Source organism: Ammospiza nelsoni, chromosome 16 (genome assembly GCF_027579445.1).
Source record: "Ammospiza nelsoni isolate bAmmNel1 chromosome 16, bAmmNel1.pri, whole genome shotgun sequence".
Classification (NCBI taxonomy): Eukaryota; Metazoa; Chordata; class Aves; order Passeriformes; family Passerellidae; genus Ammospiza; species Ammospiza nelsoni.
This window is the reverse complement of record NC_080648.1, coordinates 4,116,163-4,139,317: the sequence shown is the minus strand read 5'-3', so window position 1 is coordinate 4,139,317 and position 23,155 is coordinate 4,116,163. Positions and strand designations below refer to the sequence as shown.

Genomic DNA, 23,155 nt, shown 5'->3' with positions numbered 1-23,155 from the left:
CTGTAGAGGAGCCAGTCAGACAGTGCTTCCCTCTGTTCATAACCTGGCACAGAGGTGACATCAAAGCAGGGTGACATCAAACCCATGTCCTTCCTGAGCGTGGCTGGCTCCAGGGCTGTTGTCAGCTGTTGTCTGGTCCTGGTTCTAGAGCATTTACAGACTCCCTTCTCTTCTCCCCTCCTCCATAACAGAAGCAAGGAAGAAATGCTCTCCTGGATCCTGAGGATCAACCTTGTTGCTGCCATTTTCTCTGCTCCAGCCTTCCCAGCTGCAATCTGCTCCATGAAGAAGTTCTGCCGCCCGCTCCTGCCTTCATCCATGACCAAGCTGTGCCAGGTAATGTGTGAGGGAAGGAGTGCTGGAGGGGTGCCCAGTGCTCAGCAAGCCCTTCAGCTCAGGGTGAGCCCATCTGCAGCTCCCCCTGTTCCTGATGGACACACTCAGGTGCTCAGTGCAGGAACAGGAGAGTGGGGTGGGCAGCTTGGATAGATGTGGAAAATCCTGACCTGTGGCCAGTGCTTCTTTTGCAATGGCTATAAACAGCCCTGTGCACACACCTGCCTGTTGGTTCTGGCTTGTTTCTTGGTTTTTGCCCATCACATCCCAGCACCTTCCTGTTGCTGGAATGGAAACAGCAGAACAGCTCCAGAGCTGATGCTGCAGAGCCCAACAGGTTTGGTTTGTATCATGGCACCCTCTTGCTTTTGGAGCTCAAAACCCACAGAGAAAAGGGATGTCTGAGTTCCAGCCAGTAGGGAAAGCTTTGGAAACAAGGGGGCACAGTGCACCAGGCTCAGCTAACCAAGAGCAGCTGCCATCCAAAGAGTGGCTTTGGTTTCTCTTTCCAGGGAAGGCCCAACATGCCTTAGCACTTCCAAAAAGTGGGGACACACTGCCACTGGCCCCCAGCAAAGGGGGGACAGCCTTTAATGTCAGGGCAGAGACCCAGCTGCTGTCTGCTGAGACAGATGTGGCCAGATGGTCACCTTGGTCAGAGGGTGGATGGTACTTTGTCAGATGGGGAGGGTTCCTCTATCTCTGAAAAGAGCAGGATGAGCAGCTCCTGGGACAGCACTGCTGCTGCCTGGCTGGTACAGGATGCACATTACAGGAGCATTCTGTGCTTATGATGCCAAAGATGCCTCAGTGCCAAAGAAATCCACTCTTGGCACCTGAGATACCTGAGCTTTGCTCTCACTCCAATACCTGTGTTTGAGCTGCTCCTTATCAGATGGATTTGCAAGTGCACAGCACACGTTTGGCTCCAGCACAGGGGCTGAGCTCAGGGCCTTGCAGAGAGATTTCCCCAGCCACAGGCAGGAGGAGCACTCGGGTGCTGCACTCCACGTTCTCATACCTGACACGCTTCTCTCGGCAGGAGGAACAGCTGAGGTCTCATGAAAATAAAATGAAGCAGATTGCAGACGAATTAGCAGAGCATAAATTACATCCTGTAGAGAAGAGCCTCAAGTCAAAAGAGGCTGAGGAATACAGACTCAAAGAACATTACCTAATATTTGAGGTAAAGGAACTTTCATCTTTTCTGTGATAAATGGTACCTTGGCTGATTGATTGAGGAGAGCAGAACTCTAGAGTGGGTGCTGTGAGTCTGGGAGAGTGTGCAAGGAGAAAGACAAGGGCTCCCAACTGGATGGGGGTCTTGGAGTAGCAACAAGCCTCACTGTTTTGCACCGAGGCTGAAAAAGAAATAAAAGCCATTTCTTTCCCTCTGTGATTTCACACCAGAGGAGGGGAAAACTGACAAAAGAAAGAAAGTCTTCCTTTACTGTGCCAAATTTTGACATTTCCTCAGGTCCCAAGTATGAGAGTGGTTCAGTTCTCAGTGTGACTCAGTCTTTTTCAGCAACATCAATAAAAAGCAAAGGGAATCCCTGGGAGAATTAATCCTGTTTTTGCTGCAACCATTTTTGTAAATAAAGCCAAACCCAGTGTTACAGCTGATTACAGACCCTTTGAGGATACATGTACATAAGTTTTAGCTCCCTGTGAAGTCTAAGAAGCTTTTAATTCTGGGAGGAATGGGGTATTTTGTTCCAGTGAGAGTTGAGCAGAAGGTGTGTTCCTGCCACATAGGTGTCAGTGGGAAGGGACTGCTGGAGGCCTCTAGTCTTGCTTCCAGCAGAAACTTGGATTATTCCTAGTCTTAGCCCACGCTGAGTGTGCATTTAGTGGCCAAGCCCCAAAGATCACTAAGGATGGAAATATCCCACCTCCCTCATGCCAGGGCTGCACAATCCTTTTGTGTAACACCCAGCCTGATTCTCCAAAGCCACAGCTCCCAGCTGCTGGTTCCCTTGTCTTTGTACCACTTTCCAAACAGTTGCTACTGCCTGCCTTTTTCCAGCCTCTGGTTTTGGATGCCTGCAGAGAAGTCTCTATCTGAGCTTTTCTCTGGACTGCCTTTTCAGTCTTCAAGGAGAAGCTGGCACTTCCAGGGCATAATTCATCTCACCTGTCTTATGAGATGTGCTCCAGAAATGCTTGTTTCTTTGTGCTGACAAAGAAGCCAGCACAGGCTGCCTCTGAGATGTTCAGAGAAAGGATGGGTATTACACAAGCCCTCAAAAAGATTCCATCTAGCATTGGAACAGAGGATCCAGGCAGAGAGGATGCCTCCCTTTATCCTGTGCTCTGTAAGGAGCACTGGGAGCACAACTCAGCAGCAGTAACTGAACCACTGGATGGAAACAATGACAAGCAGCAATATTTTAACCAATCAAGGCGAGTTCCTAAATCAGGAAGCAGCAGGTCTGTTGATCTCATTTTGCCCTCAGTATCCTCCTTATACAAGCACAGTGGCAGCCAAGACCTCTAAAAGCAACTGGAGAGTCCTACACAGACCCAGACCCACCTTTCTCCTCAGACCTTCAAACAGTCAGGCATTGTGCTGGGGTTGAATCTGTGGGGTGTGATCAGTGATGGTATGGGATGGATTTTCGTGCAGTAGCCGATGGAATTGTTCCTGTGTGCCACACACACCATGGCCTGTCCCTGTTCCCAGGCTCTCTGTTCCCTCTTTCCCTGCAGAAGAGCCGCTATGAGACGTACATCAACCTGCTGTGCATGAAGATAAAGGTGGGGACAGATGATCTGGAGAGGATCGAGACCAGTTTCTTCAAGGTGGAAGCCGACGACCTCGCTCTGCGGAAAACGCACTCCAGCCCTTCCCTGAGCCAGGGGCACATGTCCATCAGCTGTAAGGCAGAAAAGGACATTTTAGAGCAGAACACTTAACCAGGAACATGTGCACGGGGGGGTGAACCGGCCATGCTCTGCGCTCCTGGACTTAGATTGATGAGCACAATTTTACTTAGGAAATTATATGAGCAAAACTGTAGACATGTCTGACATGGGGATTGCTCTAGTGAAGGAAATCAAAGAAGCTTTAGTTGACACTCTCTGACAATGCTCTGGCATTTCAGCATCATCTCTTCTTCATTCCCAACTGCACCAGTGGCTTTTCTTTCCCTCCTGCTGCAGCCTGCACAACAAAGGGATATGCTGGTTCTTCAAGGGCTGGGTGGCTCTTTCCTCCACCAGCCCTGTCTCTCTCCTTCCCTCCCTGGATCCCCAGCGATTCGTGGTCCCTGGCAGTGCAGGAAACTGAGCTGAGACGACGTCTGTGGCACCACCAGCGCTCCCAGAGAAGGGCACAGGGTGGCAGGGGCACGTCCCTGCCCCACGAGGAGCACGGCGTGACAGGACAGGTGTTGTGAGCTGGTCAACTTCAGCACGGCCACATAGGAATGTCACCTGCCCATGGCAGGAGAAGCCTGAAGGGTCCTCTGTCACCTTACCCTTTTTTTATATATATATATATATACATATGAATATATATAAATAAATATATATATATAAGGAAACTTTAACCTGGGTTTTTAACCTCAGTGTGCAAGTGAAGGCAAGCTGACTGGGGAAAACACTAGGGACGTGGAGGGTCTGACCAGCCCACCAGGATGTTCTAAAGAAATGGAATAGCTGTGTATCTTTTTTGTTTCTTTTTTCTCCTTTTTTTACTCGAATGGAAATCCCACCTGGCTTTGCTGTGCAACATCGCTCTCTCATTCCTGCTTATTCAGACAAACTGCCCCAGTGGCTGCCAGTTTGGCTGCCGGGGGATCCACCACTCTGGGTTCGAGGCGCACCTGGAGCTGTGTGCAAGCTCCAGTGGAAGCTTTGTGTGCAGGAGTGATCCCCCTGCCCATCCTTGCTGTATTCCTCCATCCTGCAATGCACATGCTGTACTCTTTTAAGTGGGAATTGTGTTTCTGTTCCTTTCTGCTGTCTGTGGTCCAATGATTTACTGTTGTGCTGAAGTGATTCCTCTGCATTTCAATGCCACGACTGTCCTCCCACACTTTATTTATTTCATGTTTCGTTTGATCCTTTATCTCAGATTGCTTTTCTTTCCCCTAGGTGCGTTCACAGTAATCAAGTTCCAGTTTTGAAGGATCTTGTAGCTGCTAATTACAGTCATTTATTGTTTATATTTTGCAGCATTTTTTAAACAAACAAAACAAGATTTATTTGGACCTTCAATGTTTGAGAGCCTATGGACTACTGTTTTCCATGATGGTTCATGACACTAAAAACCTCTTCTCAACTTTATCGCCTCTTCTTTTATCTCTGTTTCTTTGTACAGTTTGATAGTTTATTTGAAATGATGCACTAAGAATCATGTAAAAAAAGAATAACAATAAAACTGAATCTGTTGGTAAAGAGAATTGGTCTGAAGCATCGTTCCACCATGTGCTGGATTGATCCCAGATTTCACAGCACCAGAAGGCCAGGCTGATTCAGATATGCACCAGCACCTGATGCAGAAAAGCCAGGATCCTACTGACAGACAGCACCAGAAAACATGGATTCCCTTCCACAGGTGGGTACCAGCCCACCCATCCTCTGGGATGGTTCTGGAGCAGGTGTGGATAGATGGGCTGCTTTGGGAGCACATTCAAGGAACTCTTCCCTCCTCCTGGTGCATCCAGGTGTGTCTGTCCACACACAGCCTAGAGGTTTATGGGAGCAAAAAGGTACCAAGCCCTGCATTGCTGCTGGAGATGTTCTCACAAGGTTGCCAGAGGAGTCTGTGGCTGTTCCTCCACGGCATCCTTGCTTTTGTGCCAGGTATTGTACAGACTTTCTGCACCAAAGACCCCCAAGATGCTCCTACTCACATGAAGTGTCTGGTGCTGAGACTCTCACAGTGCAAGTCCAGGGGAAAGCTGGGCCCAACTCCTTGTCTCCAAAATCCCAGGTAATATTTTATATTTCAGTCTTCCCTTTCTGAGCATCCCTTCCAGTGGCAGTGACATCTCCAGTGTGTTTGAGCTTTGAGCTGCCACCAAGAGCAGCTTAGCCCCCTGGTGAAGGTGCCAGTCTGCCATCCTCAGCTGGGAGTAACTTGCAGAGAAAAGCAAGATCTGCAAAGTCTGCTCTGGGCAGCAGGAAAGAGACTCAGGGCTGTGAGACTGAGCACCCAATGGATGTGGGAAGGGTGGCAGCTGATGGCAGACAACACTTGGTGAGACAGCTCAGAGTATTAAACTTTCTGAGTACCTGCAGTTTGCCTCATGCACAAATCCTGATGCAGGTGGATCACAGGTACATGAAAATGTGTTGAGAGCATCTTACCTACATGAGGGCAGAGCCAAAAATGCCTTGTTTGTGCAATCCACAGCCTCAGCTTGTGACTTGGAAGAAAATGGATTTTTTTCATCTCTTTTCTCCCTCCCTGGAGGTCAAGGACTCAGGCACCCACCACTAAGAGAGAAGAGCAGCATCTCAGAGGAATTAAGCAGCCACATCATGAAGTTACTCAGATGCTCTTTCTGCACATCCCCAGGCTGTGCCAGCCCCTCCAGCAGGCTCCACGACTGCTTTGGGTCTCACACAACCTCACTTGGCAGTGGTGGCTCAGCCTGACCTCCCTGCCAGGCCACTTGTCCTGGACACAACCACTTGTAGTTTAGAGGGACTTTGTTGTGGGGGAGACTTTGTGACCCCAAAACAAGCATCCAGCACTGCTTGTTCCACTCATCTGTGTCAGAAAAGCAACTCCCTGCCCTCTGGGAAGGGCACTAAAGGCGTCATGCACGCAGAGGAGAGCTGTCAGGAGGCTCTGGTGGCTCCCCCACCTGTGAAAATTGCTGTAAAATATTTACGGCAAAGCCCTAGGAGCACGCACGGCTGGAAATGAGGAGTCTAAAAATAAACCAGCCAGGGAAAAAAGAGAGAGATGCAGGCTCCCTTCAGAGGCAATTGGAGAGAAAATTGAAGTAGCGTAACTGCCTCTAAATATAGAACACAATTATGGGAATCAAGGGGCACGTTTAACAAAAAAATCACCACAAAGAATCCTGAGGCTGCCGTGGCTCAGAGCTAATGGTGTCTCAGTAGATGCAAAATATCACAGATCCCTGCAAACCATGGAGCAGGGAAATGTCCCCCTGTGCAGGGCAAACTCACAGCTCCTCTCTCCCTCAAGGCACCCAGAGAGATTCCTGGTGGGGATCAGCTGCATTGAGATGATCTGTTCCTCCAAGGCATCGCCCTGAGGTGTGGCCCCGTGGTTGTTCTGCATGGAGACCTAAGAGCTGTACCTGCTTATAGTGCAGATGCTGCTGTGCCAGCCTTGGGGGGGCTTCTCCATGAGTGGTGCTCACAGATCCTGAGGACAGCCAGGCAGAGACATGGGGCTGCTTTGGGAAGACAAAGGCACCTAATCTCTCTCTTCCATGTGTCTGGTTTCCCCAGGGATCAGCCTTAGTGACCATTCACACGTGTTCCTTCCAAGGGGTTGGGTGTTCTCTGCCCATTCCTGTCCATCTCACCTTGCTCTGGGAGCCACTGGAGGAGCTGAGATGGACCAAAGGGAATGGGGAGCTGGGGCATGTCCCAAGAGGAACAGGAGAGTGGAGAGCTGCACTGCTGCCTTCATTCTGCACTGCTGCAAGGCTTGGGGCTGCACAGAAGTGGGGCACGATGTGTCCAAAGGCAAATGTCACCCAAATCAGGACCTGACCCCACCACCTCCATCTCAGGTCTAACACCTCCTTTGCACATTGCTGTTGGGTGGCATGGGCAGGAGGGCAGGGTCCTTCAGCCTTTAACCTTCTGTGAAACCAGTGCTAAGATGCCTCCATTCAGGGTGGAGTGCTGAGCCCTCTGGTCTGTCTGGAAGCCCCACAGGACATGCAGTGCATGTTTGGGGTGGCCTGTGACACAGCTGGGTCAGCTCCAGGGCAATGGGCATCCTGGTGAGGTTTGGAGCAGGAGAAGCCCAGGCTGTGGGTGTGCTTAGCCTGGCCTCCAAGATGGGCAGCACTGTGAGGGCTGGGCGGTTCTCTCACAGCTCTGGGCACTCACAGAATCATAGAGTGATTTGGGTTGGAAGGGACACTAAAAATCATCAAGTTCCCACCAGATTAGTTGGTTCCAATCTATCCATTTCAATAGGGTCAACTCACTGTAACAGACCCCTCTCCTGTTGAGTTCAGCTGGGGCTGTTGGATACCTGTTCATGCCACTGAGCAGGAACAGGGGAGTGAGTTCTGAGCTGGGTGGAGCCATGTGTGCCACCTCAGGGGCTGTGCTCCTGTGACCACACCACACTGTCAGTGTGTCCCTACATGGGACAGCCAGAGACACAGGTTTCCCGTGGAGGAGCTGAACCAGGGCCCTGTTCTGTGGGTGGCTCAGTGCTGCATGGCAGCATGGCACTGCCAGGGTTGGACCCAATACATCCCCACTCCACTCAAGTCACTAAATAGGTGCCAAGCATCCTGACCTCTCTTGGCGCATCTGGAAACTTCCATGGTTCAAGGGAAGGGGCATCTCCTGATCTGCAGCTGAAGGAGGAATGGCACCCCCAGAGGTGTGTGGGTAGCAGTCACTCACCTCAGTGAGCCTCCACTCCTGAGCCCTGCAGGAAGGTGAAATGTCCATTCCAGGCAGAAAAACACCCACCTATGGGTCTTTTTGGGCATAAGGATTTTTACTGAACCAGAGCATCTCTCATATGAGATGAGAGGATGAGGATGAGGATGAGGATGAGGATGAGGATGAGGATGAGGATGAGGGAGCTGGAACTGTGCAGCCTGGAGAGGAGAAGGCTCGGGGGGCTTATCCGTGTGTATAAATACCCAATGGAGGGCAATGAAAAAGAGGGAGCTGCACTCTTCTCAGAGTGCTCAGGACATGAGGCAACGGGCCTAAAAGACTAAATGAGGCAAAGGTCCCAAATTAAAAATTAGTAAAACCAGTTTGTGTGGGAAATGGATTTATGGAAAGTTTTCAGAGTTTGACAGAAGGCCTACACAGTATGAATCTGTATGCAAAGTTTGAGATAAGAAATGCCAGTTTCAATACAAAAAGACAAATTTTTGCTTTGAGAGGGACCAAACACGGGCAGAGGTTACCCAAAGAAGTTGTGGTACTGCCATCCCTGAAGATACTCAAACCCTGACTGGACACAGGCCTGGGCAGCTGACTCTGGAGGACCTGGTGAAGCAGGAAATGTGGAAGAAGTCTCTTCCAGCCTCAACCAGTGTGTGATTCTGTGTATGGTGCCTGTCACAGCTCCCTGTTTGCCCCCCAAAGGGCCTGAGATGAATGCAGCCCACAGCTTGTTGTTTCTTATTTTATTTATAATATAAAAAATGTTCAAGTGTTAAACAGTCAAGAGTTCTGACATTCAGACAATCCAGAGCAAACTTTGACAATCATCTTATGACAAATTAGCAGAGTTTTCTATCTGACCCCATCACGGGTGAGGAATAGAGGGTTTAGTTACTTTATTGCTAAAAGTTAAATGAAATAATACACTGTCAATTGTTGTATTATCTTCTCAGTCACAGCTTCACCATGCATCCAATCTACAGTATCTGAAATGCAAAGGACATGCAGAAGTAAAAATATAAAAAGAAAAAAGTCAGGCTACAATGTAAACAGGTTTGCTGCAGAGAACTGAGGAGAGGGGGGCACTTCCCCGGGGGTGCTGTGCCGCCTGGACACGCAGGACTGTCTCTTTGCGCCACAGAGCCGGTGGTGGCCAGAGCTGCTCCGGGTGTGGGGACGCGCCGTCCGTCACCAATGGCGGGAGGTGACAGCACCACTGTCCTTACAGCACACGTGGCACGGCCGGAGGGAGGATCCGCTCAGCAGGGCCCGGCCCGGCCATGGCAGCGGAGCCCAGAGCGCTCGGGGTGCTGCTGACCCCGGGCACATGGCCTGGCGCCGTGTCCAGGGTGACACGCGGCCGTCTGTGCCACAGGACCACCCTGTGGGTGTCCCCAGCACCCCGGCCAAGGTGTCGCCCAGGACACCACAGCTCCAGCCATGGCTGCATCGCTCAGCCGAGGGACACCGCGGCCAGCACGGCGCCGGGGCAGCCACGGGCACCGCGGCTGAACGGGGCTGGCTCAGCCACCCGCATTCAAGGGGACCTGACAGGTGTGATCCACCCTGGGCACAGGGCTGTCTGCCTGGCTGCACCACAAACCTGTGCCAACCCCACTCCAGACCCACCAGTGAGATGGCCAAAGGTTGAGAGCTATATTGTAAGGGCTGCTGCTGCTGCGCGATTTCGTTTTCTCTTCCTATCTGTGTGGCAAAAGAAACGTTATTTCTGCATTTCAGCACAGTGCTGTTGGGTTTCTTTTTCTCCTGATTTAAGCGAAAATACAAGTAGTTTACAGGGCAAGACAGATCCTCGTTAGACATGATAATGGAAATGCTCCCACTCATGTCCTTAATGTGTGTTTAAACAATACTTCAAAGAATAAGATCATTAATAGCAGGGTACGGGGCAAAGTGGCAAGGCTGTTTTCTTCCAACAGAAGAGCGCCCTTGTGACAGGTTGTCTCCCAAACAAAAATCTATGACCTTAAAAATGCTACTGAAACAGAATCCTCGGCATGAATCCCAGCACTAGCATACAGCAAAAGGCACCACGATAGTTTTGTTTTCTATTTTTAAGTAGTCAAAAATTGGCCCACTTTTTTTTTAACTTTATTGTTTGTTTTCTTTTCTTCTTCTTTTTTTTTTTTTTTTTACTTTTTTTTTCTCGGAAGCTGTAAATCAAGACATTACATATAAATAGAGATTCCCTATAAAAAAGTCATTGTCGTTAGCTATTATAAGACAACTTTGCTAAAATGAAAATAAAACATTTTTATTTGTTATATTTTTTGTTTTTTCCCTCTTTTATATAAAATAAAAATATTTATTTTTTCGTTTGTGGGTTTTTTTTTTTTTTTGTGTTCTGTTTTATCTCGTTCTGCGGGTTTGCGTGGTTTTGTCTCGCCCTCGGCCTGCTCCACGTGGGTTGCCCATGCGCCTAGAGAGAGTCGGGGTCCGCTTTGGGCGCCACGTGCGCCAGGCTGCTGCCGCGGCCGCCGTCGCCGTGCGCGCTGTGCCCACGGCACGAGTAGTGAGTCCGGCTGTCGCCCGGCCGGTGCAGCGGCGGCGACTCCGCGTGCGCCGCCTCATTGTTCTGAGTGCTTAGGAACGGCGTGCTCTCGGCCACCAGCTCCTCGTCAGACTCGCTGTAAGAGGCGCTGCTCAAGGAGAAGGAGTCCCGGACGGCTCTGGCTCTGTGAGGGATGTGCCCGTTCAGTTTGGATTTTTTCCACCGCCTGTTGCTGCTGGCTGTTTTCTTTGGCTGCTCTAGCGCTGTGACGTACTCCTGCGTCGTCTCGTACTCGTCGTCCTCCGTGATGCGAAAGGGGCTGGAGGGCAGGCTCCCCATGCTGTCGTTTAGGTAGGTCTTCCTTTGGTAGTAGCTGTCGTACCTCTGCGTGTCCTGGAAGGGGAGCTGGTAGCGCCGCAGGAGGGGCTGCTGCTCCTCCACACGGAAGCTGATGGGGGCCGCCGGCGGCAGGGACACGGCGTGCGCCGAGTTGGGGGACGTGATCTCGAAGGTGGGCACCTGCGTGGTCATCGAGTAGTGGAAGTCAACGGGCGACAGGCGTGCTGGTGTGGTCAGGGCCGACACGTACCTGCAAAAGCAACGCCTCTGTTTGGACACTGAACAACCCAAAAAACACCAGCTGAGCCCACCCTTTGCTGGGCTAACTTTGAACACCCGGCCCAGGGACCCAGGAGGCCTCCTGTAAGACCAGCATGTGATGAAGAAGTCAGAGGAAGGTGGGAGTCCCAAAAGCTAACATAATCCACGCATGTGAATTACCAGCTGCTGCGTGCCATCTCTGACCGTCATGGGAGACAAACACCTGGGGTACCACCTGTAAGAACTGTGTCTGGGTGGGCTGTTGGGGTCCACTGCAGCTAGCTATGGACCCCAGCCCACACAGTCTTACACAGACCTAAGGAAAAGGCTGGAAGTGCTCTTCTCCACCTGGGCACCTACATGGCTTATTTCCAAGGTGGGCAAGAGGCTGTGTACTCAGGGCAGGAGACTTTTATACCCGGGTTAATGGGGGCAGAGGAGGACCAAAACCAATGGGATACAAGTGGGGAGGAGCAGGGGGAAGGACTGACCAGGGTAGAGACCCCCAGGGAGTGTTGGGGACAAGGGTGGCTGAGGGAGAAACCGTGTGATAGGAGAGGGGGAAGAACAAACCATGTGATATAACATAAACTATTCAGTGCAATATAAAGACTACTCTGTGCAAATCTCTAATAACCCAGTGCAAAACAACAACTAAATGAACAATTTAGTGCAATACAACAGCCTCCAGTGAACCTGCTCGTGGAAGTTCTCCTGGGGAATCAGCTGGAGGGACCTTGCACTGCTGAGCCAGGGGAGGGTGAGCTGCTGGCTTCACTGGGCAGCATGTGCTGAGCAGCCCCCAAACTGCTTCTCCCGAGGGACTCAGTGCACAATTCCCACTCTGCATTGCTGCAAATCCTGCAACATCTCCCAGCAGGCTGAGTCATGGCTTCACTCACTGCCTCTTATCTGCCTGACAGCTGCTTTCTGTTCCCTCTGGAGCTGACAGGCTTGTCTCTGAGGAAGGTCCCTGGAATTCCCTCTCCCTGCTCAGGCCACAGATGGGGAAACCCTGGGCATTGCTTTCTCTGACTTAGCAAAAATCTTGTGTCTCTAAAAGCCATCTACCACTTTCATCTAGTGAAAACATCAGTGTGGTCACTCAGGTCTGGTCTAGCCCCTCTCTCTAGCCTTTTATTCAGCACCACCTCTTTCTAAGGAGAAGATCTGATTTCCTCTTGATTTCCAGTGGTACCTCTGCCCAATTCGACCAGCCCAGGCTCTCTCACTCACCCAGGCCTTTTTACTCATGTGTTTTGTGATGTATGAGATCTCCATAGGAGCTGGGTTGGTCTGCCTGAATGGACCAGGGACAGGAATGAGAGCAGGAGATGCTGCCTTTCTCCTCTGCCCCATGGATAAGTTCCACTGCCTTGGAGGGCAACTGCCCAAGAGGGGCCATGTGGCCACCAGGAGTCACTCGTGGCCACCTGCAAAGGGCTGGAACAAGGGTGGAGATGTGCTTCTGCTCCATGAGGAACCAGACTGGGAAGAGGACAACTGCTACTGCTGCTGCTGGTGTCTCAGCTCTGTAGTTGTGCTCATTGAAGGCTGGGACCTACCAAGTCCTGTCCCAAGGCTGTGCCCACATGCAGCACCCTCTCACCTGGCCATCCAGGACGGTGCTGGGGACAGACACCTTTTCCCCAAACACCTGAGGGCCAGACCCTGCTTGGCAGCCCACCAAGCTGCCCAGGGTGTTCTCCCTGCCAGTTTTTCTCTACAGTTGCTGACTGCAGCCAGGCATATTCCACACCCATCATCCCTGTGCTCCAAACCTACACGGTGCAGAGCTGGCTGCTGCCTGACCTGAATGCCCTTCTGGGGTAATTTGGCATCCTCTGGTAGGACCAGAGCTGGAGCTCCCCAATTCTGCCGTGGCACCGCCACTCTAGGGCTGGCAAAGGCACACATTTTTGGGCTGTGGTGGCACAAGCAGTGGGCTCTGACCTCTCGCTGTGGGGCGAGTCGCGCAGGGAGTCCACGGAGTCGCGGTACTGCGTCGTGGGCCGCCGCTGCTCCTCCAGGCAGAAGGTGGCCCCGCGCCGCGCCCGCGCCTCCACGCACGCCGGGCTGTTGCATTTGCTGGTTCCCACCGAGGACAGCATTATCCCAGACTGGGAATCCGAAGTCAGGCTCTCGGTTCGCTCCAAGCTCCAGGTGTGGCTTTCATGTCTGTGGAGCAAAGCCCATGTGGACAGTGAGCAAGGAACCCCACCCAGCTCTTCCCCAAAGGCACAGGCACAGCCTCAGTTCTGCACCTCTGCACTGCTGTCCCCTGTCACAGAAATCCTTTTGTTAGGATTTTTTCTCCTGAGAAGCTGAGAAGCTTCGAGAACAAAATGTAAACAATAATTATCTGCTGCTGTGGAATGCAACAGGTGCATCTGTAATTAGTCTAATGTAGTTATTTCTAATTAATAGCCAATCACAGTCAGCTGGCTCAGACTCTCTGAGAGACACAAGCTTTTATCATTCCTTTCTATCCCTTTCCTTTCAAGCCCTCTGATGAAATCCTTTCTTCTATTCTTTTAGTATATTTTAATATAATATACCTAATAAAATAATATAATTTATAATGAAATATATAAATATATTGATATCTATTATAATATACAAATATAATATATAAAGAAGATAACATAATATATATCATAAAATAATAAATCTCCCTTCTAAAACAGAGTCAGATCCTTGTCTCTTCCCTCTTCCTGGAACCCATGTAAACACCACCACAGTCCCTCTTCTCTCTCTCTCTCTCATTAGGACACATCTGGCCAGGGAAGCCCAGATTCCCAACCCTACCTTTGATTTGCCATTCTTTGCTCCTTCTTGGAGATGCCATTAGAGGACAAAGGAAGTAAACCAGTGCAATAGCAGGTATTTATCCCACCACAGAATAAATGCCTGAGAGCAGGATGGGACAGCCTCTGGAGGGAGGCCAGGGCAATTCTGCTTCGTGCTTGCAAAGTGTTCTGGGTGTGGAATAACACATTGGCTATGCCAAGGCAAGTCAGCCAAGTTCCTTCAAATGTGCCACCTGCACTGCCAAGTGACAGCCCCTTTGGAATTGCTACCAGAGAGGAGCCAGGAGAAGCCACTCAAAATGAGCAGAGCAAGTCTAGCAAAGATTTTGGCAGGAAAACACTTTCAAGGTGCTAGACAAAGACCATGATGTGCTGAGCAGCTGCAGCCCCACCAGCCCCAGCCTGGGTGCAAAGAGAACATCCCATGAGGACTCACTGGGGATGCACAGGGCCACCTGAACACGGGGGTCCCACCAGTGCCACAGCCACCATGCTGACCCCCACCATTGCAGAAACACATGATCCATGAGAGCAACCTCCTTGAACTCCCAAACTGCAGATGGAGCTGCGTGGGTCGAGAATTTTGGGTGGGGGTTTACAGAGAAGAGCAGCCCTCATTAAGGTTTCCCAAGAAGTTGTTAATTATTGATGGCTGCAGGCACATGCTCATTTATAACTTCAAACAGCGTCCTCATTAGAGGCACTGATGGAGTAAAATGGAGCCTGATTATGCCAGTAGTTTGCCTCTGGCATGACTTCAAGAAGCACCTGCTTGCTGCACTTGACTCAGGGAAATGAGGTGGCAGGTAGCCAGCACCAGAGGCTACCCAAGGTAGGTTCCTCCCTACAGCTGTCATGAGCTAATGCTGCCCTCCAGACACATCTTTGTGTCTTCAGAGGTGCCCAGGGATGGCCCAGGCCTTTCAAGTGAGCATGGAAGGCCAGCAAAGTGCAGCTCTGCCCGCACAGGAGCCTCTGTGCACCTGGCTCGAGCTTGCACACACCTAGCCAGGGCTGGGCTGAGGAGTGTGAATGCAAAAAAACCTGGAGAACATATTGTCTGGCTCATGAGGAGTGGATTTCCCTGGAAAAAAAGAATAATTCCCAGCTCATCAAGTCATCCCTGGCTCCCTCTCTACTTGCTGGATGTATAGCCAGAGGAATCTGGGGAGGAATTCACCTGAAAATCCAAGTTCAGCATCTGAAGTTGATCTTGCCTGCTGTAACTGAGAGTACTTGTTCAACCCTGAGGAATGCCTGGGCCCTAAGGAAACCTGCCTGGAGCCATCTGTGAGCTTCAGCTGAAAGAATTCCTGCGTTCCCAGATGAATGGAGACAACCCCACCAGGCTAATGAAGGACATGACCAGTCACCTATCAAGGGCAAGAAATCTCCAAGGAAAACCCCTGTCACCTACTGGAAGAAGCACAAGAGCTGTCTAAGAGGAGGAACTGGAACATCCAAACTCAAAGCAGCACAGGAGTTCCTTTAGAGCATTTGAAAGAAAGACCTTTTTGGACATCACAAAAATAGGGAGGTCCGTCTGCAATTTAAATGCTCTAAGAAACCTTGAGAAGATTTGGGTTCTAAGCTGTGGGGTTCTTCCCCCAGTGGTTATTTTGAAATAAAACCAAAAAATATGTCTCATCCTTTGTCACAAAGCACTATTGGTACTTTCCTGCTAGACCAAATTTTCCAAAAAGCTTCAGAATGACTTCCAGTGAAAGAGGAGCCACCACCTGAGGTGGAGGCTGATAAATTGCACAGGATCATTTTCTTTCTGGTCAAAGCCTGTGACTTCCAAGTCAGACCTTGACTCTGAGGAAGCAATCAAAACATTTGGTCATATTTTGTGTAGTTTGTCTCCCACAAGGCAAATAAATTCTAAATATGAAACACACAACCCTGTGTGTGCTTAATGAAGTATTTCAGACACAACCTGCAAAACCTTTCCTATACACATCCTCCTGTTTGGGTTTGTGCAAAGCATGGAAGCACAGGCTCATTTGCTCCTGTTTTCCAGCTATGTCAGTGCTGCAGGATCCTGCTGGCACCTCTCTGCAGGTCAAGGAACACACTTTTCCACACTTCTTACTAACCAGCTGTGCTTGCAGAGTCCTGCAGTGTAGACATGGCTTGTATGTCACTACAGAGCCAAACATGAAGTGAAAACAGAAATGGAGGTGAAAGGAAAATCTTAGAATCTCACAGCATCCTACAGCAAATAGCAGGAGAAGGTCCATAGAAAATGGAATACATCACCTCTGGCTGGAGGTTGGAGTGGCTGTGGAGCAGTGATGGGACGGGGAGCAGGAGTGACTTCCCGAGAAGGTTGTCTCTGTTTCCCTTCGGATCACGTGCTCGGTGGCAGAAACATTCTTAGAAATATACTGCAAAATAACAAGAATCACACAGATCAGCCACCATTCATTAGTCTTTGAATGCTGCCAAAGAAAAATTACCTGGCCTGATTATTTCTGGTGAAGTCAGTGAGGACTGAGTGAACCCAGAATCTCTGCACCCCACAGGAAGGGACAAGGAGGGTGGAGGCTTTTCTCTGCCCCTTCCCTTTAAACACTGGGAAAGGGCTGTGGCACAGGGATTGCAGAAGGGTTTGGAGAGCCAAGGGATTCCCCAAAGGAAAGTGGTGCCATGTGCAGCTACTGAGCAGAGACACATCTCTGCCCACAGCTGGTTACACCCAACCGAGTACCAGCAAAAAGAGAACGATGTGAAATCTGTCAGAGATGTGAGTCCTACAGGAGCTCCAGATGTGATCCAAATATTCATGCTGAGATATTCCTTCATCTAACAACCAGCCCTGTTTCTCACAGGGGCACTAAGCTCTCTGAGAGTCAGTACTATGGGGCCAGGGGCTGTGGTTCTTAGAATTCCCTTTCCCCTTCCTTCATGGTCGGGATCCAACCTAGATAAATTTTATTATCCTAAGGCTGACCGAACAGAGTTTGCAGCTGATTCATTGGATTTATTTCTAGCTACTTCTTGTTCCCCTCTGCCTCCCCCTTCCCTTTTCCTGACCCCTTTCAAGGCCTTGGTCCAGTAAGGCACTTCAGCCCATTGATGGCCCTTGAGTTCACGGTGTTTAAAGGGAAACTTGCACGACTGAAGTCACGAAAGTGGCTGAACTGCCCTCTGGATCCTGTCCTAGAGAGACTTAGACTGTTCTCATTGGTGTGACAGTGGCACCCCACCAGGACAGAACCCCTGGCATGGGCAGGTGAGCTGATGGGCAGCTGACCACAGCACCATGACATGTTTCCTCACAGTGACTCTGGTCACTGCCGTGCTGATCCCATTTGTCATCCCACCAAGTGGGACTTGACAGGAGAGAGTAATAAACGGGAAACATTGGGAACATCTCTCCTAGTGGGAATCAGGGTCACACTTGATTAATCAAAACAAGCCTATCCCAAATGCCTGAATCTCATCACGCACTTCAAAGCAAAATCAAATTCCCCTTCAGATGTTGCTTTTGGAAATGTTTCTATGCAGAATCTTTCCTTTTGCTCAAGTTTGTTTGAGCTTTGCTCCTCACACACAAGCACACCAGGTGTGTAAGGATACACATCCACGTCAAACCCCTGGCAGAAAACAGCCCCTCAGGAGCATGCAGGGAGATGGAGTCAGAGGCTCTTACATCAGCCATTTGGATTTCCTCAGGATCCAAACGTGGATGGCTTGGCCCGTTGGCAAGGCTCCGGTTTTGATGCGCAGGACACATGTTCTGCCGCAAATGGTTATGCATTTGTTTTCTTTGTTTCCTTTAGAACAGAAAAAATCTATTAGGAACCCTTCCATCATGGGACTCTGTGCCTCCAGAGATGAAAGGGAAGGCAAGTCTTCAACATGGGAATATTCCAGTAGTATTTGCAGAGAGTTGCAAACAACACAAAACAAGACATTCAACACTTAACAGCTCCTACTGCTTTTCCAAAAAAAAGAGTCAACTTTCCTTCTCATGGACAGTTTGGGAAATTGGTTCCAGAGTCCCCTTTTCAAGGCAAGGCCCAGCCCAATGTAGCAGAGCCTGCTGGCAGTGGAGAAGAAAAGTGGGGAGAAGGAGAAGGGGAAGTGAGTCCTGACTCGGCCTTGGTGACAAAGCACTTGACCTATCCTGCATGAAGGACAAAGTGGCAAAGCCTGCCCAAGGTGAGACATCTGCTCCACAAGGCCCACTGGCTGCAGGGGCACTCTGAACTGAGGTGTAGGCTGAGTAGGAAGAAAAGTGCAGTCCAGGCAGGGAAGGCTGACCATAAAATAGGTTCCCAGGTCTCCTGTTCCATTAGGATCACTCTGGATGTCCCTGCAATGTGCATAGCTGAGCCCACAGCTGCTGCACAACAGCCCAGTGTGCTTCTGCTGGCAGAAGCTGAGCTGCTAGCTTGGGGGCCAGCTTTTCCCTGTAACACAGCAAAATGTTGCCTGTCTGGGCAAATTATGTTCCAGGGAACTGCTGCTTATCTGGGCAAAATGATGTTCCAGGGGACAAGCAAATGGTGTCAGGAAAACATCCTATTCAAACACAGTCGGTAGACAGATAGCCTGGCCTCCTGCATGAGACCTTCCTGGGAGTATCATAGCACATCATCTCCTAAAATTAGCATCTGGGTGAAGAGCATGGACGTGTGGAACATGAACACTGGCACTCACTAACCTGTAGGCAGTTCTTGCCTGCGAGCCCCCCATACTCACTTGGTTTTACAGTAAGCTACCACACAGACGATGCCCACCACAAGCAAGGCCACACAGATTCCCGTGATGGTTAAAACCCTCTTCTGGTAGAGCTCCTCTGCTTCTGCAAATGGAGAGAAAGGAACCAGTTACTGATGGGCTCCAGCACCTGGGCTGCTTCTGGCTGCAGTGGAACCAGCATTGCATGGGGGTGAGACAGAGGACAGGGCTCGGGCAGAGCTCCTGCCAATCCTCCTGCCAATCCCCTGCCTGCCTAATGGCTGCCCCAGACCTGAGCCCAGCTGGCCCAACCTTCCTCACCCCTCAAAAGGCCCTTTTTGTCTCCCTGTGCCTTTGCCCTCTCTCATTTGGTAGCTCACCCCTTCTGCACTCACGCTTCTCACCTTCCCTTCCTTTCCCACAGTGGCTAATCTCACAAAGCCCCATGAATCCCTCTCCCTTCCAGCAGATCCCCCCTCTCTGGTGCCCTGACCAGCTGGCCCAGGAGCCCTGGAGCACACACAGGAGCCCTGTGGTCCCTGACCCCAGGCTCAGGATGCCTCTGCCTCCAGCAGCTGCATGCCCTGGAGCAACAGGCCCCAAAGCATGCAGGGGCTGAAAGGGACATCCTGGAACGGTCAAAAAAGCAGCATGAGGATGGAGAAGTGATAGTGTGTCAGGCAAAGAAAAGGGAGTGGAGTGATTAAAATACAGGAACCAGTCTTGGATTCTCAATGAAACCCTAGGAGGAGATTGATACCATTGCATCAGGCAGCTCAGAGGCACACACAAAGTGTAAGCAGCTTGCTGCTGCCTCCCAAACACCACCAAGTGTCACAAGAGCCAGTCACCTGCACCAAAACCCAGGCTGGAAGGGAGGGATTCATTCCCATCCACCAGAGCTCCCAGGAGATGCTCAGATCTCGTTTGCACTGACCCAGGCAGCAACACCATGGCCAGGATACCTTTCCTTCATGGCCACATCAGAACAGATGCAACATCCAGCAACCCCTGCCAGGAGCAGCAGAGGCAATTTGGGTTCTCCATGGGATGACTGAGGGAAGGATTCAGTGCAGAGCTGCCACGAGGGTTTCAGCTCAGCAGCTATGAACAAAGACCTCATGCCCCCACACTATGTGTTAAAATTTTTGGGGTTTGTGACTTCTTTAATATTCATTGATTTTTTTTTTCTTCCTATCTAGATTAGCAGTAAAAGTCATGCCATGGTTGATGTGCCCAGTGTGCTTCCCCACACCACTCAAAATACCTTGAACAGACCATGTTCTGCCCCCTGTGCCACCAAACACTCAAATACAAAACCAGAAGAGAAACAGGTCTGGTCCCAGAAACCCCTGAGACCAGACTTTAGCAAAAAAGAAAAGTGAATGGGAAGCAATGAAACATTCCAGACAACTGGATATTTAGAACAATTTCAGCTTGCCATTCTAGGTTGGAAAAAGCATTTTTGGAGAAAAAAAATGGTGCTAAGAAAAGTGGTTACCTCTTTCTAACTCTCAAAATGGGAATGGGCAAAAGTTTGGTAAACAAGGACTGGCAAGAAAAAGAACCCTGTGATTAAGATGCAAAATTTAATAAACAAAGTTTCTTATGGGTTTTTTCCCCTTCCAAGGAACCAGGTGGAGCTGGAATGGGGAAGAGCCCACTCTGGGGTGAAACTTCTCCTTCAAGGATATGTTTCTTTGGTATGGGTGCCCTCATCCCAGGCATCAGCAACCATGGCAGACACGATTTCTTGCTCCTGCACATCTTTGGGATTACAGTTGTACAGCTCCCTCCTTCAGACAGGAGTTTCAGAGATTTTATACAAATTAGGAAAACCAGCTGGGATCACATCCTGGTTATGTGGATGGCACTGGACAAGAATTTTGCTACTTCTCAGCAAAAACTACTTTAACCAAAAAAAACCCAACCCCACCCCCCCAAAAAAAAACCCAAAAAGAAACCCCCCAAAAAAGGAGGGAGGGAGGCCAGTTTTCAGCAAAAATCCTTCAATTGGAATGCTTTTTGCTGCAAAGACTTTTGTCCCTAAGCAGAATTATTTCCCTTTGAATCATGGAGGAGGAAGAAAGAACAAAGACATTAAAACTATGGGTTGGTTGGGTTTTTTTTTTTTTTTTTTGTTTTTTTTGTTTTTTTTTTTTTGATGTTGTTTGATTGGGGTTTTTTGTTTGTTTATTTGGCTGGGGTTTTTTACCTATAACAGGACAAAATTCTTTGGCCAGGGCTCAAATCCCAGCCTTGGTTCTGGTGGTCATGTCATTATGGGACCCTGACTCAGGTGGGTCTGACTGCCCTGAACCTTCACCTGAACTGCAGGGGAATGTTTCAGCTCATCAGAAATGCAGATTTGGCCTCTCTGTCTCGAGCTGACAGCTCTGCCACACGAAGCAGTAAAGTGTGAGGCTGTGCATCACTGCTGCAAACTAAAAACTGAATGATCTGCTGATAGTAATTTAGCTTGGCTCCCAACATCTCATTAAAGCTGATGCTCAATAACAGCATCTTCACATTGTGTGACCAGAGAAATGGTACTGAGAAATTTCTCCCTCTTCAACAGATGGGGGGAGTGGCCCAAGCAACACCTCAGATGAGGCTGAGCAAAGATTTATATGTTTTTAATTTTTTAATAGCTCATTTGCAGAATGTAATCCTCCAATTTTTAGGCACTTTTCAAATAGCACACAGGCAGAATTGAAAGAAAACCCTCCAGTTTTAATCAGAAACCCTGAGACAGGACAAATGGAAGGACCATTTCCACTAATCAGTAGGGGCAAACCCGTCTCAACAGCAACAGAAAGGAAATGAGAGAGTGCAGGCTGCAGCTTTGTATTTGAGCAGGGAAGATCCCAGAGCAGGTCCATTCATGTCTCTGTGCTCTACAAACACATCTTCATCAGCAGCACCATCACTTGTACAGCAGCAGACACTGAGAACAAACCACGTGGGGCCACACAATGCCAGCAGAGCAGCCATGGTGTCACAGCAAGGCAGGACAGTGACAGACAAATGGCAGGGGAGAGGCGCTGCAGACAGGATGTGTGTGCTTCTGTGGTGACATGGAGCATGGATGGGGAACAGGACAAAAGGTCAACAAAAAAAGGGATGTCAAAAATCCTCAATTTGAAGGTTTGGCCAAGTGTATTAGCATTAGCAGCACCGCTTTCTCTGAAGCTCCCTGGCTATAAAATTCCCACATTTTCTGCTCCAGGGGGATGCACACCAGTCCTGGGGGATCAGGCATGCCAAAACTAGAGGAGATCCATTTCTCCAGCCTCAGTTAGTCAATGCCCCTCCACCTCAGGGACCTCACAAGGCAATTTAGGATCCACAACTGGAAGACTGGTGTCCTCATACCTCTAGCAAAGGGAATTGAAGCATCTTTGTGTGAAGATCTGCTCTGGCTGACACTGCCAGGCCAGTGCTTTTAGGTTAAGTTATCAATCATAGAATCATCACAGAATCCTTGAACGGTTTGGGTTGGAAGGGACCTTAAAGCTCATCTTGTTCCAACCCCCTTGCACCATCCCAGGCTGCCCAGCCCCTCTGCTCCCTCCTGACCAGCCCTCCCTGCTCTTGCCTTGCACCCTCCAGGGAAAACGTGCCTCAAAGATTTGATTTCCCAACTGCTTATTCAAGGGATAACTTGATATCTATCTAAAACCAGACTGAGGAGAATGGAAAGAAAATAATATGATTATGAGTAACTGGGCAGGAGCAGGTAAATGCCCAAAGGGGATATTTTCAAAAGCACTTAACTTACTGCTGTGTTTTCCCAAACTTGCCACTGGGGTGCTCAGCATTACACCCTCCACTCTCATGGGCAGCTCCTGACTTCCCTGGGATGTTTTTCTAGACTAATTTGTCTCATGGCACAATTTCTCTTGGCCCAATTTCACCCTGCTCAAGAAGCAAAAGGAGCTGCTAAATTTTGGGAGGAGGAATGGCAAAGCTCATCCTGACCCTTTGCAGGATCTGGTGGAGGTTAGTGTGACTGGGATGGCAATTTCTGTAACAGCCCTGGTATTTCTAGAACTTCTCTTCCCATTCCTGGAATTCCTGCCTGTCCCCAAGCAGTGCCTGCTGGCAACCTTTTGGATGGACACAAGAGCCCAGGTTTTCAGTTAAATACACAAAAGCATGTTGAATGGAGATGTATGGCAATTGTAACATCCCAGGCATGCCACACACACCGCGCAGCTGCTTGGAACAAAGAAAAAAGTGCTGCTAAAAATACACCTGCATTTTCATAGGTTTGCATTTAGAATTTGTGATTTGCTTTGTTTTGGTTTTGGTTGTTGTTTTGTTTGGTTTTTGGTTTATTTTTTTTTTCAATCCAAACATCTATCTTGGTGCCAGGGAAGAGAACAGAACAGCTGATTTTTTAATCATCCCATTAAAGCCATAAATATAATGTTGGAAGCTCTTAATGGCTTCTGATTAATAAATGAATGGTTGTTCCATACCCTTTAATTCAAATCCAAGATGCTCTGCCAATGCAGAAAGAAGACAAGGAAGAGAAAGAGAAAAAGAAAAACAGGTCTGTCAGAGAACTCTAAAATACAAACACACACACTGTGCAGTTACAGCAGGTTAGCTTTGG

At 49.4% G+C, this 23,155-nt stretch overlaps 2 protein-coding genes across 2 annotated transcripts in view; one reads left to right on the top strand and one right to left on the bottom strand.

The window, feature by feature from the left end:
- The window catches only part of PSD2 (pleckstrin and Sec7 domain containing 2), a 38,303-nt gene extending 33,558 nt beyond the window's left edge, over nt 1-4,745 (top strand). Inside the window, exons 13-15 of the mRNA XM_059483432.1 lie at nt 192-336; nt 1,379-1,522; nt 3,049-4,745. Coding sequence (XP_059339415.1) covers nt 192-336; nt 1,379-1,522; nt 3,049-3,255 — 496 coding nt within the window. The 3' untranslated portion in view covers nt 3,256-4,745. The remainder of the gene's footprint in view (nt 1-191; nt 337-1,378; nt 1,523-3,048) is intronic.
- Nucleotides 4,746-9,392: 4,647 nt separating this feature from the next.
- Nucleotides 9,393-23,155, bottom strand: part of NRG2 (neuregulin 2) — a 159,372-nt gene continuing 145,609 nt past the window's right edge. The window contains exons 6-11 of the mRNA XM_059483533.1: nt 23,019-23,042; nt 18,556-18,658; nt 17,501-17,624; nt 16,105-16,232; nt 12,986-13,210; nt 9,393-11,021 (exon numbers count right to left, since the gene is read on the bottom strand). Coding sequence (XP_059339516.1) covers nt 10,361-11,021; nt 12,986-13,210; nt 16,105-16,232; nt 17,501-17,624; nt 18,556-18,658; nt 23,019-23,042 — 1,265 coding nt within the window. The 3' untranslated portion in view covers nt 9,393-10,360. The remainder of the gene's footprint in view (nt 11,022-12,985; nt 13,211-16,104; nt 16,233-17,500; nt 17,625-18,555; nt 18,659-23,018; nt 23,043-23,155) is intronic.